The 15,018-nt window shown below is 38.3% G+C and overlaps 4 protein-coding genes across 4 annotated transcripts; 2 read left to right on the top strand and 2 right to left on the bottom strand.

The window, feature by feature from the left end:
• The first annotated feature begins 280 nt into the window (after positions 1-280).
• Positions 281-5,277, top strand: LOC103951808 (protein EARLY FLOWERING 3). Its single transcript, XM_009363269.3, is given in 7 exon segments — positions 281-1,037; positions 1,420-2,106; positions 2,108-2,298; positions 3,804-3,855; positions 3,974-4,376; positions 4,379-4,914; positions 4,916-5,277. Coding segments are annotated over 7 exon segments (2,103 nt in total). The 5' UTR covers positions 281-857; the 3' UTR covers positions 4,970-5,277.
• Positions 5,278-5,823: 546 nt separating this feature from the next.
• LOC108867771 lies at positions 5,824-7,850 on the bottom strand. The gene is made up of 6 exons (XM_048590439.1): positions 7,677-7,850; positions 7,115-7,597; positions 6,799-6,960; positions 6,632-6,685; positions 6,334-6,480; positions 5,824-6,216 (listed from the first exon to the last, which is right to left on the bottom strand). The coding sequence occupies exons 1-6, from the start codon at positions 7,848-7,850 to the stop codon at positions 5,824-5,826; spliced, it is 1,413 nt and encodes a 470-aa protein (XP_048446396.1).
• Positions 7,851-8,792: 942 nt separating this feature from the next.
• LOC103955288 lies at positions 8,793-10,984 on the bottom strand. The gene is made up of 7 exons (XM_048590431.1): positions 10,844-10,984; positions 10,673-10,768; positions 10,293-10,436; positions 9,711-9,860; positions 9,574-9,627; positions 9,334-9,480; positions 8,793-9,210 (listed from the first exon to the last, which is right to left on the bottom strand). Exons 1-7 carry the CDS (start codon positions 10,982-10,984, stop codon positions 8,830-8,832), a joined length of 1,113 nt encoding a protein of 370 aa, XP_048446388.1. The 3' UTR covers positions 8,793-8,829.
• Positions 10,985-12,290: 1,306 nt separating this feature from the next.
• LOC103951900 (CXXC motif containing zinc binding protein) lies at positions 12,291-14,603 on the top strand. Its single transcript, XM_009363386.3, has 4 exons — positions 12,291-12,471; positions 12,651-12,758; positions 13,388-13,555; positions 14,170-14,603. Exons 1-4 carry the CDS (start codon positions 12,370-12,372, stop codon positions 14,290-14,292), a joined length of 501 nt encoding a protein of 166 aa, XP_009361661.1. The 5' UTR covers positions 12,291-12,369; the 3' UTR covers positions 14,293-14,603.
• Positions 14,604-15,018: the final 415 nt, after the last annotated feature.

Raw genomic sequence — 15,018 nt, 5'->3', positions numbered from 1 at the left:
ACGGGAGAGAGTGAGCTTAGCCTCACAATGTGCTGGCAATAATGTGGTTCAAATTCTTCTTTGGCGAAAATCGAACCTAATATCTCTCACTTACTAATAAAGAGGAATGTCATTCAATCGTAATACTAAATGGCTGTTTGAATAAAGTAATTAAATTCATATAAAAATATATTGTCTCCCACGCAAAGCAGCAGGTCTTTGGGAAGAAAAATAAAATAAATTACCAAAAGCCAAATGCAATATAGTAATAAAAAGTGGAGGTTCTTCCTTCTAGCAATCTCGTTCTATCCAAACCAGGGCCCAACAAACCCCGCACTTTTTCACTTTCCCCTTTCATCATCTCTCTCTCATTTGAGGAATCCCTAAATTAAGCTTTGCCCTCTCTCTCCTCTCTCTTTCTCTCTCCTCTCTCAGCCCTCGAACCCCAATCTGTTTCTTGGCTCTGCTTTTACTCCTATCCCTTCTTTCCCACAATTCACGCTCTGAGTTCGTTCCTCCATCAGTTTTCACTCCCCAAGTCCTTTTTTTTCCTCTTCTGGGATAATCGAGAAATCTCTCATTTTTTTTCAACCTTTTCTGTGAATTTTGACATCTGGGTTCTGCCTGATTTCGAGCTTCCCTTTCTGGGTTGTTATCAACTAACTGTTTCAGCTTTTGGAAAGCCTGGTTTCTGCTTCTGGGTTCTCTGGAATTTGATCTGTTTTAAGAAAGGTGAAGGCGTTTCAGCTATTTACCTGTAGATTTTTTCAGATCCTTTAACAAAGGAGCTTTTTTTTCGAGTAATTTTCAAGTGGGTTTTCGAAACTGAATGTAAAAATCGGTTTTTCGCACTTGGGTTTGGAGTGTTGGTGTTGAAAATGAGGAGGGGGAACGAGGAGAAGGTTATGGGACCTATGTTCCCAAGGCTCCATGTGAATGATGCAGATAAAGGAGGGCCGAGAGCTCCTCCAAGAAACAAGATGGCCCTCTATGAGCAGCTGAGCATCCCATCTCAGAGGTTCAATCCTGGGGTGCTGCCTTTGAATTCAAATAACCAGGTAATTTAATCATAATTTGTGCTTACTCTTTTCTTAATTATTTGTTTGGATTATTTTGAAATGTTATTGCTTTAAACTTGTAGTTAGGTAATGGATTTTCTCAGGCTTTTTGGTTTTTTGTTTTTGTAGTAGTTAACTGTAAGTGTTGTTTTATGCTATATTGAGTAATGTTGCATATGACTATGTCTATATGTTGTGTTTTAATGGCTATTAATTGTAAAAAAAGAAGTTAAAATATGCCAAGATAGCTACTATTTGCAGCATGCTGCAATTAAGAGGGAAAAAACAACGGTGTGTTGATAAATAGTGTTGCAAGCTTGTTTAGTATGGACGGAAAATGATTATCGCATATCTGAATTTTGGGAGCAATTTATGTTTTCAGGGGAGTCGTTCAGATGGAAATTTGGCTTTTCCACTTCGTGGTCGTACATCTACACCTACTCATCAGGCTGTGATGTTTCATGGTCGCCAGTCTGACAGAGCAAATGTAAACGTGCCATTTGAACACACCGACCTAAGAAGGAAGATCGGAGATGAAGATGATTTTAGTGTTCCTGTATTTGTTCAATCAAGGATGGGTCTTGGTCACAGTAAAACTCCAATTGGTAGTGAGGAAAAACTTACTTCCATCAGCTCGCCTCATTCTGACCATTTAGTAAAAGTAAGAAACGTGGGGAAGAAGGATCCAAAACAAATAAGCTCCCCAACTCTGAATTTAACACGAGAATTGAGAAGTGAAAGAGAAGAGGACCTAATAGAAGTAAGCGGTTCGAGTAAGGGCCATTCAGGAAAATTTGCCGCAAAAATATCAACCATACAAAAGATTGATGGGCCCGTAGAAGCGAATGCATCACCAAATCAAGAGGATGCAGAATGTTCTGTTCCGAGATTCAACAGGTTAGCTGAGAGTGATGCTTGCTTACAACAAGAGTCTAGATCTGGGTCACAGCCAAACGTTACTGGACAAGGTGATGGTCTTGTTGAGTCTTCAAGGGATGTAGAGAAGGGAACTCTTTCCCAGGAAAAAAGTGTTTCTTGTTCTGGGGCGGATCCTACCAGTCCCAATGAGCCCTGATAATGACAGCGAATACCGTGGAGACAGAAAGTGTATTTCACTTCAAATGGGACATGTAGACAAAAGTGATGATGTCTCAGAGACCTCCATGGTGGATTCTATATCCGGCATGGACATCTCTCCTGATGATGTTGTAGGAATAATAGGCCAGAAACATTTCTGGAAGGCAAGAAAAGCAATTGTCAAGTAAGTCTCTATTTTCTCCAGTAGTTCATTTCAGTTGTTACTTTGCGCTTTAGAATTTTGAAGTTCACTTTTTTCCCAGTATGCAGTATATGAAGCATTTGGTCTCATAATATCTTCGTGTTGTTGAGTATTTCTTCACTTATGTTTTGTGATTATTTTTTTTCTGTTTCTTTTTTAATTCTTCCGTATAGCTGTCTTAGACTGTTATTTATATAACAATTAGGAATATAGATATAATTTGAAGGGAGGTGAGATTTCATAGTACAGAGTCCCGGGATTCCTTCTAAAGTGGAATTATTTTGTGTTATAAGGCCCTCGATAACATTTTAACAGTGGATATGGATCGTCTTACAGCAGGGATAAATACATCTTAATAGAGTTACCTTGTGCAACGTGACCTCCGAGACGGCATATCATCTCGTAATTCATTGCCTTTTTGTATCTGCCTGTTGGGTTTATTCCTGTCTCGGTTTGGTAATGCTTGGGGGTTTCCCTGTTCACTATCAAAAGATTTCCCTTCATGGCACTTGAGGGCTGGGAGCAAGAAGGGGAACAAGTAATGAAGGATTATCCTTGGGACTACATTGTGTGGATCTTGGACTATATTTGAGAATATAGTTGACATGGTGGTGAGGAGGATTACATCTCTTATGTAGTATTTTGATGTGGTGTATTGGAAGTTGGAAGATTTTATTAGGTCGGGGTTTGTGTTGTCTTTCTTATACGCTTTATAGAATATGAGAGTATCCCCTATATATGGGTTCTTCTAATCATTACTCCTTTTTTATTTTTCATTATGAAATGTGAATCATTTACATGTGAATCAGAAAGCTTTAGTTTGTACATTTCTTTTATGATTTTAATTGAATATTACAAATTTTAAGCTGTTTTTGTGTTAAAGAAAGGAGATTTGCAGACATCTAAATGATTTATGTCGCAGATATTTGCCATGTTTCAGAATCTGTTGTAGCATTTAGCTTTCGTTTTTATTGCTCTGAAGATTTATGTCGCAGATATTTGCTATGTTTTGGATCTGTTGTAGCATTTAGCTATCGTTTTATAGTTTTGAAGTGGTTTTTGTATCCATTATTAATTTTATTGCTCTGAATTACCTCGTTGTGTTAACTGTTTTCTGATGAGCAATTTGCTGCATCCATCCTTAAGCTGTTTCCTTCCCATGTTTGGTAAATGTCATATTTGTCTACAATCCTGATCAATATCACGCCTAAGCAGATATTTTGTGACTAAAGCACTTAGTCATTTTTCTGTTATCTCTTAAATAACATGAGTTTCTATTTTCTGTTCCGATGCATGTAATCCAATAATCCATAGTGGGGATTTGTTTGGTACAAATGATTGTCAACTGCCCAATTTTTCATTTTTTTGTCCAGTTTATTGTTTTGTTTTCTCGTATTGGTTTTGTTTTTGTGATTTACCAAGCTTCATATGGTTTGGTGTGTATTGTGCAACTATGTTTTTGACATGACTCCTTGTACTTTCTACAGTCAGCAAAGATTGTTTGCGGTTCAAGTATTTGAGTTGCATAGACTCATTAAGGTAAGACTAAATGGATGGATTGTGTTTGATTTCTTTTTGTTGAGAATGTACACACACGCGCGCATATCAGTTGACTTAGATTGGAAAAATTAGCTGAATAAAATTCTTTTTTGAACAGGTCCAACGACTGATTGCTGGATCTCCACATCTTTTGCTTGAAGATACTGCTTTTCTGGGCACATCTACTTTAAGGGGATCCCCGGCAACAAAACTCTCATCAGAGTATGTTGTAAAGCCACTACTACATGTTGTAAAGCGCAAACACGAACCTGAGAAGCCAAACAACAAAATGGAATGTTCTGCGGAAAATGCAGTAGGGAAAAGGCAGTCCTTGGTGTTTCCATATTTAGGAAATCCACAGCCAACTCCTATGGCTTCTGATAAAGCCAGTCCTTGGTGTTTCCATCAGTCTCCTGGACATCAACTGTTAATTCCAGTAATGTCGCCTTCTGAAGGACTTGTGTACAAGCCGTATAATGGACCAGGATTTATGGGAGGGCCAGTTTGTGGAGGATGTGGACCTACGGCTCAACTCCGATGATGGGCAACTTTGTTAAGCCATCTTACGGGGTTCCATCTCATCATCTTCAAGGAATGGGGGTTCTTCCTGTCCCTCCATCACTCAATGGTCATACTTACTTTCCTCCATATGGCATGTCCGTTATGAATCCTGCCATGCCGAGCTCAGCAGTTGAACAAATGCATTGGTTTGCTGGACCCGTTTCACATGGTCACACCGATCAGTCATCGGGAGGGGATGCAAACTCCAATTTGCAGCACCAAAGCTCATGCAACATGCCCCAGAAAAATGTCACCATTCCTAACGCCAAAAGGCTTCAGCCATCTAATGACAGTGGGTTGCAAGGAAGTACAGCAAATAATACAGGCGACAGAGCACCAATGAGGACGGATCAAAATCCTGAAGGAAGCGATGCGCTCCAACTTTTCCCCATGGCTCCAGTGATTCCAGACGGAGTTCCCCAATCTCACGACATAGGCCAGCCAATGCGAGCTATAAAAGTTGTGCCTCACAATCCAAGAACTGCAACTGCGTCGGCCTGCTCGAATTTTCCAGTCCATACAAGCAGAGAGAAAACAGCAGGATTCAACCTAGCTAATTTTCTCGAAGTTGGCGTGGCTCGGTCACTTCCTCCATGTACCATTTTCAGTATAATATTGTGTAACAGGTATTTTCTTTCGCATGTCTCGGTCTTGTGAATGTGTACATTCATATGTATATCGTATATATACCTCTGGAAAACTCACAAGCAGAGCAGTGTAATGTGAACATGCGAGATGTTTTCTCTTGTATTATGTTATAGTGGGGATATAATGTAAGTAGCAATGGCATTGCTATTTTCGGGTAGAACCGTAGAAGGTGTAATTGCCCATTTTTGAGTATCTGATTGTTGTTAACTAGAAGATAGTCAGAGCTGGAAATATCTTCCCTTAAATTATACCGTATTTTTGCTATTCTCCGGATACGATATTTCGATCACGTTATTGACATGGTTGATTATCTTAAGAGTATTAAATCATCATTTAGAGCGTCGATTCTAGGTTTTTGAATCGCACTCTGGTTACTTAAAACCTAAAATTTAAGCTGTTCGACACGTCCGCCTTGTAAGAAAGAACAGATGTTATGTGGAGAGGGCTCTAAGAACCTTGTAGCACGATAAAATCGTGCTCGCCAAACACGGTTTCAAACTTATTGTCCGCCAAATAAAAATGGTTGATTTTCTAAAATAGTAATCGTGCATTTTTTCATCTTTTATTTTCTTTTTTCACTGAGAGATGATATGTAATAACCTTCTTAGATGGATCACATTTATAAGTATTCTTCCCTCGCACTAAAAAGGTACTTCTGAATCTCCGATCACATTACAAATCAACTGGAGTAAAACAAAATTGGACTTTATTTCAAAAACAAAGGAGATTAAGCACCCATAATCTGAGGATTTAGAGTAATTAGTTACAATCAGGAGGATTTAAGCCCGGGCCGCCGAAGTAAAACACAGGTTCTTCAGCAAGTGAAGCGGCATAGTTCAATGCAGTGTAGCAATACTCTTCGTCTGTATAAGTCCCTACCCACTCAGGATACTTGAGCTGCATCGAGTAATCTATGATCCTAACCTGCTTAATATAACATGCATTCCCCAGTTTGCCCCATGCAAAATCACCACTTCCCATTTCAGTTGCAGTGTGTGGATGGTTTTTCTTAATTTTGGAGCTGTACACCTCCCCACCCCATTCGACTAAAGCTGCAACACCCTTTGTTAGGTAAAAGAAGAGCTCTGGGGGAAAGTATCCGACGGGGATGTTTTGGCCGACGCGCACCCACCAGTTGTTGGTGTGAAAGTCCTACAGCAGGAATAGAACGGGTTATAAACTTTTAATAAAAAACAATACTTTAACAGACTAAAGGGAGACAAAATCGGCTTATTGTTTGTTCAGCGTAATCCAGTTGATATTTCAGACCTTGCTGATGCTGAAGGTGGCCTGATATTGTGGACCCATTTCAGAAGAAACAGGTCCAAGGGCCATGCCAAGGGCTAGGTCTTTGTTGGTGTGCACAAATCCTGAGCAAGTGAGATCAAAGCAACCTGTCGATTTGTATGCGTCCTTCTGATCAAAAATGAAAAAAAGGGTTTTTATTGGAGAAGTTCACCGAGGTTTCCCAACTTATCACTTTGTCCCTCGCATTTTAATCAAAAGATATGGAAGCTGGTACCAATGACATTTTCCTGACTGATCATATTTGTAATGAAGTACTTACAGTCCAATATACAAAAAGTCGACTTGCTTCATCACCATACAACTTCGGATTTACCTAGAAGCGAAAAAGGAAGGTTCATGTATACGTGTCAAAGTGTGATTTTATAGATCTAAAGTCGATTTTTTTTTCATCTGCAGTCTACAGATGAAGAGTCCAGAGTGAGTTACCACCCAGCCTGATTCGACGCTTTCAAAGGCGTCTCCGGGTCCATTCTTGAGCCAGATTTGAGCAGTAGTGAACTCATCTGGCGATTGGACTCTTGGATTCCAAATATTTATATCCCCATGAGCACCTGTATAACTATATCCAACTGTTATAAGGATAGCAGCCTGCACGTTCACATAAAATTTAACCATTAATTGCACAAGACACATTTACAAACTAAAAACTGAAATAGTTATAGAATGATTCCTAAACATAACGTTTGCTTGCTGAGCGATTGATTTGAGGACCGAGTTCGACTCTGGTGCCGTTGATGATTACAGCGCCTTTCTCATCGTTGGTTGAGTAGTAGGAATTTGCCGGTTTCTTCCCAAAGTGTTCAAGTGAAGCAGCTCTCAGTAAGTCCTGCCTTCGAATTCTCCGAATGGGAATTGTTCCATCTGGACAGCTTCCACTCTTCTGCCAAATCTGAGACAAAATCTGCTGAGAAGAATTATGATCATTTTGTACAGGACTACTTGCACTAGGACTGGGACTGGGACTGGGACTAGAACTAGGAGCCTCCGATGTGAATTGAAGATTCGGTGTCATCTGCAATAAATCATTAACCTCATTAACCTTCCAACTGTAAAATGTTTCATTTAGATGTAACCAACCATAATGTTTTCCAGTTTTTGTTTCGTACATTCTTCGAACAAATGAAGGATTAAAGTAGACCTGAATTTTGTGGTTCCGCAATGCTGGATGATCAAACGCAGGCTGTTTGTAGATGTCAACACAATCAACGATATCTCCATCCTCACTCTACAAGAAATCATAAAATCAAAGAGGTAAAGTGAGTTTAGTCTGCAGAAAAGATAATTAAAATGGCGGAAAACCAGACCTTAATAGTCTTAACGCCGGGCTTATTGAGAAGCTTCAACATCTTACGAACTTCCAATTCCAAAGTAGCTTGGTTTGCTTTAGATTTCACATGAGGATGATGATCTGCTGCTCCACCACTGAACGCAAACAATCCCATTGCTAACAAGAGCATTATAATCCTCCTTTTCCCCATCTTCGATCTCTCGGCGTCTCGCTCAATCTTGCAGAGAGAGAGAGAGAGAGAGAGAGGGGAAGAGGAAAGTGTCTGGTTTGAGAGGAGGAAGATAAGAATGCCTTGATTATATACAGTGCATGCATATGCGTCATGGCTTCAGTTTTAGTCCATGTGTCAAACGAACAATTCATGCAGGCTTACACAATGAGCTGGAGGAACTTTGCATGTATGGAAAGGAAAAAGAAAATTTTAATGAAACACTTTCGGTACTGTTCATTTTTTAAAAAACATCACATTTTTACCTTTTTTTAGTACTATTCACTATACCTTTATTTGTCTTTTAGAATTAAAACTAAATTTTTTTTTTGAATTTTTCGTTAATTTTCCTAAGGAAAAAAGGGGTTACTTCTGATTTCTATATTCAGTGAATCAGACTGTTGTGGATGCTATAGAAAAGTGTGCAAATTCAAAAAACATAAAACTTATTTGGAAATCTCAACTATGCCACTTTGGTAAAGATTGAAAATTTAATCTGGTTGGTACCTTCTGAGCAGAAATGGAAGATGTGCCACTCTGGTGGAAATATAAGACGTTAACTAATGAACAATTTTGCAATGGATAATACTTCCATCATTTCCATAACCGTAAATTCTCTTAATCGTCATCTTAAGATAAACTTTACAAAAATTATATGATTGAAAGACTATTTAGTGATCTATAAATATAAACAAATTGACAGTTCATCATGAAGATGTTACATATTGCTAAAACTGTCAATTCGTTCAATACTTATGAATGATTAGAGATGTTCTTTCAATAATGAAATGAACGGTTTGATTTATCCTCATTGTACGTTAGATTGAAGTCACATTAGTGGAAAATAAGAAAAATGTTGTCTCATTTTGAAAGTACAAGTAGTGCTTAAAACGACACAGGCTTAGATATAAGAACAATAGGAATACTAGGTGAATACAAAAGCAAGAGGTATCCCTATTGATTAAGGACACATAGGATTTCTACCAGGCCCTCCGTAATAGAACTCAGGTTCTTCAACATAATCTACTAGATACTTGACATCATAGCAGTTGAACTCGTCCATATACACATCAGCGTATTCCGGCAATTTCAGCTCAGGCGAATTGTCGTGTATTCGGATTCTTTTTACTGAACCTGAAGTCCCCCAAACAAAATCAGCAAACTGTCCACTTCCCATGTCTGTTTCTGTGTGAGGAGTAGTTCCTACTCTTGAGCTGTAGACTTCACCTCCCCACTCCACACTAGTTGCATGATAGCTCAACGCAAGGAACAGCTGCGGCGGCCAATATCCGACGTAAATGCTCTCCCCATATTGCACCCACCAATTGCTTGTCACCGGGTCCTGAATTCGAAGGCAAAACATAAAGGAATTTAATTAATATGTTATGTTGTTAAATTATTAATCTAATACGTTATGTTGTTAAGCTGTTAATGTGATGGTATGCTGTTAAACTGTTCATATTACCTTGAAGACGTAAACGATTATTTCATATGGAAGGTCATGAGGAAAAGATACTGGATAAATTGCTGCACCAAGAGCGACTTTGTTGCTAACTTGAACAAATCCAGGACAAGTAAGATCAAAGCAACCTGTTTTCTTTGAATCATCAGCCTGCAGGGAACATCAGAAGTGCAATTAACCCTAGCCAGTGGAATTAATTCACGCAAAAACTGAGTTGTGAACTTGTGATTCATGTCTGCTTACAGTCCAATACACGAAAAATCGAGTCTCTCTATCTCCGTAGACGCTCGGATTCACCTGAAGAGGGATTCACAACAACGATGTAAAATATTTCAAATCAAGAACATGAAGGTGAAGGGAGTTATGCAGTTATGTTATACCGCCCATCCGGATTCAACCATCTCACGTGAATTTAGGAGGCTAACTTGAGAAGTGCTGTAATCATCATCGAGGTCAACCATAGGGTTATAAACTTTGATGTCTCCTTTGCCTCCAGTATATCTGTACCCTACTGTAAGCAATATTGCCTTCTGTAATTCAAATTAATTAACACAGTCAGAAATTAAAAAGGGTTTGGAATGATTTCGCTAAGGGTATGCCCAAGAGTCACATAAGCGCTTTCTGTAAAAGCATATGTCAAATGCTTCTTCACAAAGCACTTCGATTTCGATAAAAAAAATTCATAAGTGTTTCAGATAGAGAGAATGCTTATGAGCATAAGTGCTTTCAAGAGAAGCAGTCCCAAACCAACGACGTGTAAATTTATAATTAATTTCAACAATGAATTAAAATGTGATACTGAGGAGTTAATGCACCGAGTGGTTTGCTCTTAGAACGTTCCCAGTTTTGTTGTCATCAAAATTTGCAGCTGCAGCATGACGAGACACAGTACTTTGCTTCTTCCTTCCATAGTCCTTAACGGAGCTAGCTCTCAGCAGTTCCTTTTTCCGGACTCGTCGGACCGGGATTGTTCCCGGAGGACAGCTTCCACTTTTCCTCCATTTTTGCTTCACCATCCTGGAAGATTGTTCTTCATTCTTTTTCTTCAATCTGTCCATTTTTGTCACTGTCTTTCTCTCCCTTTCTGGATCATACGTGGGTGCCATCTGAAAAGGGAAAATTATTCACACCACTTGTTATGTTGAAAAATCGAGGACGGTTATCCTACTAACACATACTTAACACGAACACTAGAAAATAGCACCGTAATGGTCCACTGAGTGGTATATTTGGCCTAGTAAATGGTGTAATTACTTTATGAGTCTACTACACCATCTGATGAATCATTTGTAGATGTTCGTACTTAATACACGTTGTCATCCTAAAATATATCGAATTAGATAAAAGTTACCTGGATGGTATGGTTGCTGAGAGCAGGATGATCAAAAGCTGGCTGCTTGTAAATGTCAATGCAATCAATAATATCACCATCTTCACTCTACAAGCAATCAGAGTTAATATATATTAGGGTTTTACTGTGTAAGTGAAATTTATGAAGTGAGTAAATTCATACCTGAATGGTTTTAACTGCAGGCTTTCTGAGTTGGGTTAATTTTCTTTCAGCTTCCAAAATCTTGTGGTTAGAGAACAGATCACCCTCCACAATTACCCCACATCTAATCAGAGTCACAGCCACTCCCAACATAATTACCATCCCCCTTAATCTAATCATCACTTCACCAAAACACAACCCTTTCCCCATTTGTTGTTAATTAACTAAACTAATAATTAATTAATTACTTTGAATATGTAATTAAGATGAGATTAAGATATGAAGAGCCCAGCAGGAGCTGGATCTATTTAAAGGACATTGTCTCTGCAGAATGTGCAGCATGTGATTAAGTAGACATCCAAATCATTTCTGCCAACTACACTTGGGCAAAATAATTTGCATGATTCACCGTTCAATCATGCAAATTTCACTTCTTTTTTATTTTCAATTTTTGGATTGTCACATGTGAGTCACCACATCTTAAAATTTTGAAAAGTTGTCACTTTGTTTCCTCTAGCTCAAAAGTTAAGAGTATTTTTAAATAATTAGTAATATTTTTCTCACGCACGTAAAAAAATATTGTAAAAATTTAACAAAATCATATTAGTAAAAACAATGATTAAGTATCTGAAACTCCTCAACTTTTTAGTGTCATTCTAAATTGCTTTCAACCTTTTGAAACATTTCAAATAAGGGCATCTGCCACGATATTTGTCTATTTGATAATATATGTTGAGGTTCTATGTGATCTGTAGCTGATGATGTGAAGTGGATAGCATTCTTGACCAAACACAGCCGCTATATATATATATATATATATATATATATTTTTTTTTTTTTGGCTCATTTTGGAGTGGTCTTGAATTATAGGGTGGTGTGGGCGGTTGTGTTGGCCTTGGAGGTGATAGCTTGATAGGAGGTTAGGAGGTGGTGACCGTTAGTTAGTGAAGACTAAGTTTTTATAACCTTCTATTGATTTTAGAGATAAAGTAAGTCTTTATTAATTTAACATAAATTTAATTGACGTTTAATGGATGTGACATTTCAATAGATTAAGTATTTGCTTTGAATGTTTACAAAAGTTAAAACCAATTTAAAATAATACTAAAATGTTATGGGATTTTAGGTACTTCATCGTAGAAACAATCTAAGACGTTGTACGCAGCTACAGGGAATTTGATCCGCTCCGGACCTGAGTGTCCAGAGTCTAGGGATCAAATCATCTGGGCCGCTGATTAGTGTGTAAAAAAATCAGAGCTGTTGGTTTTTTATAGTGGGCTAAAAAAATGAGTTAACGAGGATCATTAAATTAAATTTATGCGGTTCAGATGAATTAATTTCTAAGCTCCGAACACTAAAGGTGCGGAGCGGATCCAATTCCCAACTACGGCGTTCTGTCAAGCAAACAGTGGCGCGGTTAAGCTTACGCGTGACCCAAGTCCATTTTAATTACCAATCCTACCACTCAGCGAGTCAGAGTCATTCATATACACAGAGAGTAGAGAGGAAGAGAGAGAGTAGCTTGGGATTTACGTCAAAATCCAAAAATGGTGAAATTCCTGCTTCAGATCACCGCGGAACTCGAGAACCTGACCGACCTCCAGCCTCAGGACGGCTGCGACGACACCAACTTCTCCTACCTCTTCAAGGTCAGACCTCCATTTTCCTCCAATCCATTTCGTTTTGCTATTTCAGTTTGCGTTCTCCTTTTCTAGGGTTTCTGGCATCGAATCCATGTCGATTTTAAGTCGCTAAATCTGCTGATGCTTATAGACAGTATTCACACGATTCTTTTTTTATTTTGTTTATTATTTTGTGAATTTTGTAGCTGAAATGTGAGAGGTGTGGAGAGGTGAGCCAGAGAGAAACTTGTGTGAGCTTGAACGAGACTGTTCCCCTTCCAGTCGGCAAGGGAACCGCCAATCTCATCCAGAAGGTAATCCCTCTTTCTCTCTCTCTCTACTTATTACACAAGGGGATTTGTAAGTAAAGGGTTTAGGGTTTGGTGAGAAAATCCAAGGATTCTTGTGTTTTCACTTGTTCTTGCGTGAATTAGTGAAATGCCGTGTTTGTTGAGTGCCTAATTGTTGTAAAAACGACCTTGAGATTCCCGTTTCGTTCTGCTTACCCTGTGTTCAATCAATTTGACGTATGCCTCTGGGAATGGGATGTTGGGTGACGTTTTGCATAGGTAGGTTTCAACTTGGTTGTATACAGTTTGTGTGAAATTGTTTCTTATCCCGTTTTTTGTTTGACTGATAAGAATTATTATCGATACTTGCGTTTGGTTTAGTGAGCATTTCAGATTTTTTAGTTGTTCGTAGAGCTCCGATCTTACATGAATTGGCCATATTTGTCACTTTGATTTGAGATAGTTCTGTTTGAAATTGTGTTGTGACATATGGGAACTTATTGATTTTGATGGCTACATTATTCCTATTTCATAATTTGAATTTTGATCGTATGGGTATGGGGCTTCTTCCTATGTTTGGTTTTACCCAAAATATTTTCTGCTTAAGTTTGTTGTACATGGTTGGTGATTTTTTGCAAATTTTTCCCTTGCAGTGCAAGTTTTGTGAGCGCGATGGAATGATTATGATGCACCCAGGTCGTGGTAAGCCACTGACGCAGGAAACAAGTGAGGCCAGGCAGTTTGCCCCATTGATGATCTTCGAGTGCAGGGGTTATGAACCTGTGGACTTTGTTTTTGGTGGTGGCTGGAAAGCTAAGTCTGTAAGTTTCTCTTCCTCACATGCAACTTTCAATCATATAGCATATCGAATGAACATTTCTCATTGTACTTGAGGCCAAAAAGTACCTTTTGTTGGACATGTGAGCTTATAAATAATATTTGTGTGAACATTCCTAAGCACTAAATCCCTGTACCTCCATGAACTTCAGCACATATGTATAAAAATTTTGCTATTTGAGAGGGGTGGTCAGTAAATGTGGTACAAACACCATAATTATCAACATAATTATTCATGTATTGAATTCTTTCATTCTTCACTTTTTAACTTCAGCGAGCATTAAGGATTGCTTTCCTGTTTTATATTGTGCTAGTTCCCTTCAAAGCTTATTTTGGTATTGTTGTTTGCTTGTGTTTTGATCCTTATTATTTTCTTGTGAGAAAGCTTTAGTCTCTGTCCTTTCCTATAAATGTCGCACGGTTAGTACTGTTACATTTCATGTTATGAGGATAGCACATTCGAGATGTGAGAACTGCAGATAATTGTGATGCTTTCTTTTTTGACCCCGTCTTTTCTTGTGATAACATTTAATTGTCACCAAGTTTAATTGTATTGCATCTGTATGTAAACTTAAACTAGTGTTCATTTCTTTTGTAGTTGAGTGGCACAAATTTTGAGAACATTGACTTGTCGGCTGGGGAGTTTGTTGAATATGATGAGAAGGGAGAGTGCCCAGTTATGATTTCTAATCTTCAGGCTGCTTTTGTGGTGAGTTCTTAGACTGTATGCCACATGAAATGCGTCTGGGTATATAAAAGTTGGTATGTGAACTTGGGAAGCTAACCGTTCGCTTGTGAATAAGATGGACTGTTTCCTGTGCCGTGAGCAGAAAAACCTATGTAATTCGTACAGTAAATGTTTTGAGAAAGTTCAGAGTTCATGTTGTGCTCGTTATTCGGTTTTAAAATGATTCAGTTACGTGGATACAACATGGTGTACTTTCGTTATGAATGCATGGATTGCAAAACTTGGTTGTATCATGAAATGTTTACGGGATCACGATTCAGATCGGTGGAGGCTTTATAATTCTACTCCGCTTGAGCAGTCAGAACTGCTTTTTTTTTTTTTCGAGTGTGGTTGAATGAGATTACACCTTGACAGTGCCTTCGACCATACAGTCTGCAATGCGACCCAAAGAGTCCAATTTCTCCAAATTTCGAGTTAAAAGTTTCTTATATTGTGGAATTCCTAATTTTTTTTGTTTTTTGAATAAACGATATTATCTATGCTAATGGATGGTAGAGTAGGCTAAGCCTTACAATGGGCTAGCAATGATGTAGTTCAAATTCGTCTTTGGCGAAAATCGAATCTAAGATCTCTCACTTACAAGTAAAGTAGAATACCATTAGACCGTAATATTAAGTAATTGAAATTTGTACTTATGTTTTGATTTTTTCGTCGCTAGTAAGTGCATGAATATTCTATATTTGGAATTAAAATTTGTTT

This window comes from the organism of the source record quoted next, unplaced genomic scaffold, assembly GCF_019419815.1.
Source record: "Pyrus x bretschneideri cultivar Hongxiangsu unplaced genomic scaffold, Pyrus_bretschneideri_v1 Contig1, whole genome shotgun sequence".
Taxonomy (NCBI): domain Eukaryota; kingdom Viridiplantae; phylum Streptophyta; class Magnoliopsida; order Rosales; family Rosaceae; genus Pyrus; species Pyrus x bretschneideri.
This window is presented reverse-complemented; position numbering and strand designations above follow the sequence as displayed.